We start from the raw sequence: 2,022 nt of genomic DNA, 5'->3' as shown, positions 1-2,022 counted from the left end.
GAGGTTGTTATTCTGCTCATACACGGAGACAGAATTCATTAACGGGAAAAAAAAGAATTTGGAAACTTTCCGATATTGTAAAAATATAGGATTCCTATACCGTCAATTTTCCATATTAAAACGCGGTTGTTATTCTGCTTATAAATAAAGGAGACAACCTGAAGCTTTGCATTTATACTTCGTTCTTAGACCAAAGTGTAGCCTACAAAGTAGAAAATTCACAAATTCTAATGGCCGTTGTAATGGGCGAAGAAGCGTTGTTGTGGAAGAGAGGCAAAACTGTGGGCAAAGGCAGCTTCGGTATTGTTTCATTAGCTTCCACGTCCAACGTGCATGATCATCATCATGTGGCGTTACTGAATGGGGTTCCTCCTCTTCCTTTACAGATTGCCGTAAAATCTTGCAAATTCAGTAATTCTCGATATGTACGTGCAGAAAGTGAATTCCTACGCATGTTTCAAGAATCTCCTTACGTAATTCGCTTTTTCGGAGTTAATGTCACTCAAGAGAATGGTGTGATTCTGTACAACTTATTGCTCGAGTATGCCTCTGGTGGAAGTCTAGCGGATTGTCTTGATGAGGACATGAATTCAAGAAAAGGGCTTAAAGAGTATGAAGTTGGGAAGCACACGAAGAACGTCCTTTTGGGCCTAAGTCACGTTCACAGCAAAGGAGTTATCCATTGTGACATAAAGCCACACAATATTCTTGTTGTGGGCACAGATAGAATTGCTAAGATCGCAGATTTTGGACTCGCCATGACTTTGGAAGAGAGCAGCGAAAAAGAGCACGGAATCAGGGGAACAAAGAGGTATATGGCACCAGAATCCGTGATTTACCACCAGTACGGAACAGAGGTTGATATTTGGGCTCTTGGCTGCACTGTCTATGAGTTGCTTACAGGGAAACCGCTGTGGAAAACAAGTTCAGACATCAATGATGTAAAGGCTGATGTGTTACATAAAATTGCGTTTGAGAAACCCAAAATTCAGAATGCAAAGGTTTCAAAAGAAGCACGAGATTTTCTGAAAAGGTGTCTAGACAAGAATCCTAGGTCACGTTGGACTGCCGAGATGCTCTTGAATCACCCTTTTCTGAATTCTTCCAATGTCCATCCTACAAAGACAAGGAAGAAGCAAAGTGACATGTCCCTTTTACGTAGAATATTTAAGACACAGCCACACATTCGTGATTTGATTAAAGCAAGAATAGATGCAATAATGAAGAAGAAATTAGAGAGGAAACTCGTGGAAGGCTACTAGGTACGGACAATAGATAGATTGATGAATTGAAAATTGATTTGTAATATATGTAAATAACTAAGTCTGGACTAGATCACTCTTAAGGATTTGTTGGGTGGCACTAGGGAGCCTGTGACCAAAATGATCAGGTGACTTATTGTATTTTGTTCTTGGCCATCAATCAATTTTGCAATTCATGCCTCAGTAAAATGATCTGTTGAACTATATTCTATCTTTGATTATGTAAATATGTCTTGCTGTCCTTTGCCTGCATATGAGGTTTCCCGTTCATTAATATAATCCACTAAATTAGGAGCATTATCTTAACAGGTAGAATGTTATTCATGGAACGTATACTTTCAATCACTTACTGGTCTAATCAAGGAGATTCTGCCAAGTTAGCAGCATACCTTCTTATTACTCCCTCTCGTCCACAATAAGTGACCAATTTGTTTTTTTATTTTGGTCCAAAATAAGTGTCCATTTATATAATCAAGACAAAATTCAATTTGTTTTTCCAAAATTACCCTTATGTATGTGTCCCTAAAAAATCTTTTACTCCTCATATTAAATTATGCTGCAACATTTAATTAAGGGTAATTTAATCACACTAACTATTTTTGTCTAGAATTTAGTATTTCCTTAATGGGTGTGCCCAAAACTAATTGGTGAGTTATTGTGGACCGGATGGAGTAATTTATTCAAAACGCCTACTTAATTTTCTTTTTCTTTTTTTTTTTTGGTTGGTGGGTGTGTGTGTTTGGGGGGGGGGGAGGGGGGG

The 2,022-nt window shown here is 38.2% G+C and overlaps 1 protein-coding gene across 1 annotated transcript; it reads left to right on the top strand.

Moving 5' to 3' along the window:
• Window positions 231-1,264, top strand: LOC109230058 (mitogen-activated protein kinase kinase kinase 3-like). Its single transcript, XM_019395591.1, has one exon. The coding sequence runs from the start codon at window positions 231-233 to the stop codon at window positions 1,260-1,262; it is 1,032 nt and encodes a 343-aa protein (XP_019251136.1). The 3' UTR covers window positions 1,263-1,264.

The sequence above is a fragment of the Nicotiana attenuata genome, chromosome 7 (assembly GCF_001879085.1).
Source record: "Nicotiana attenuata strain UT chromosome 7, NIATTr2, whole genome shotgun sequence".
In the NCBI taxonomy this organism is placed as follows: domain Eukaryota; kingdom Viridiplantae; phylum Streptophyta; class Magnoliopsida; order Solanales; family Solanaceae; genus Nicotiana; species Nicotiana attenuata.
Note: the sequence above shows the minus strand (reverse complement) of the source record. Positions and strands in the feature narration are given on the sequence as shown.

What these genes read in the sequence shown, in the direction of transcription:
- LOC109230058 (XM_019395591.1), top strand. Translation starts at nt 231, where the DNA reads ATGGCCGTTGTAATGGGCGAAGAAGCGTTGTTGTGGAAGAGAGGCAAA.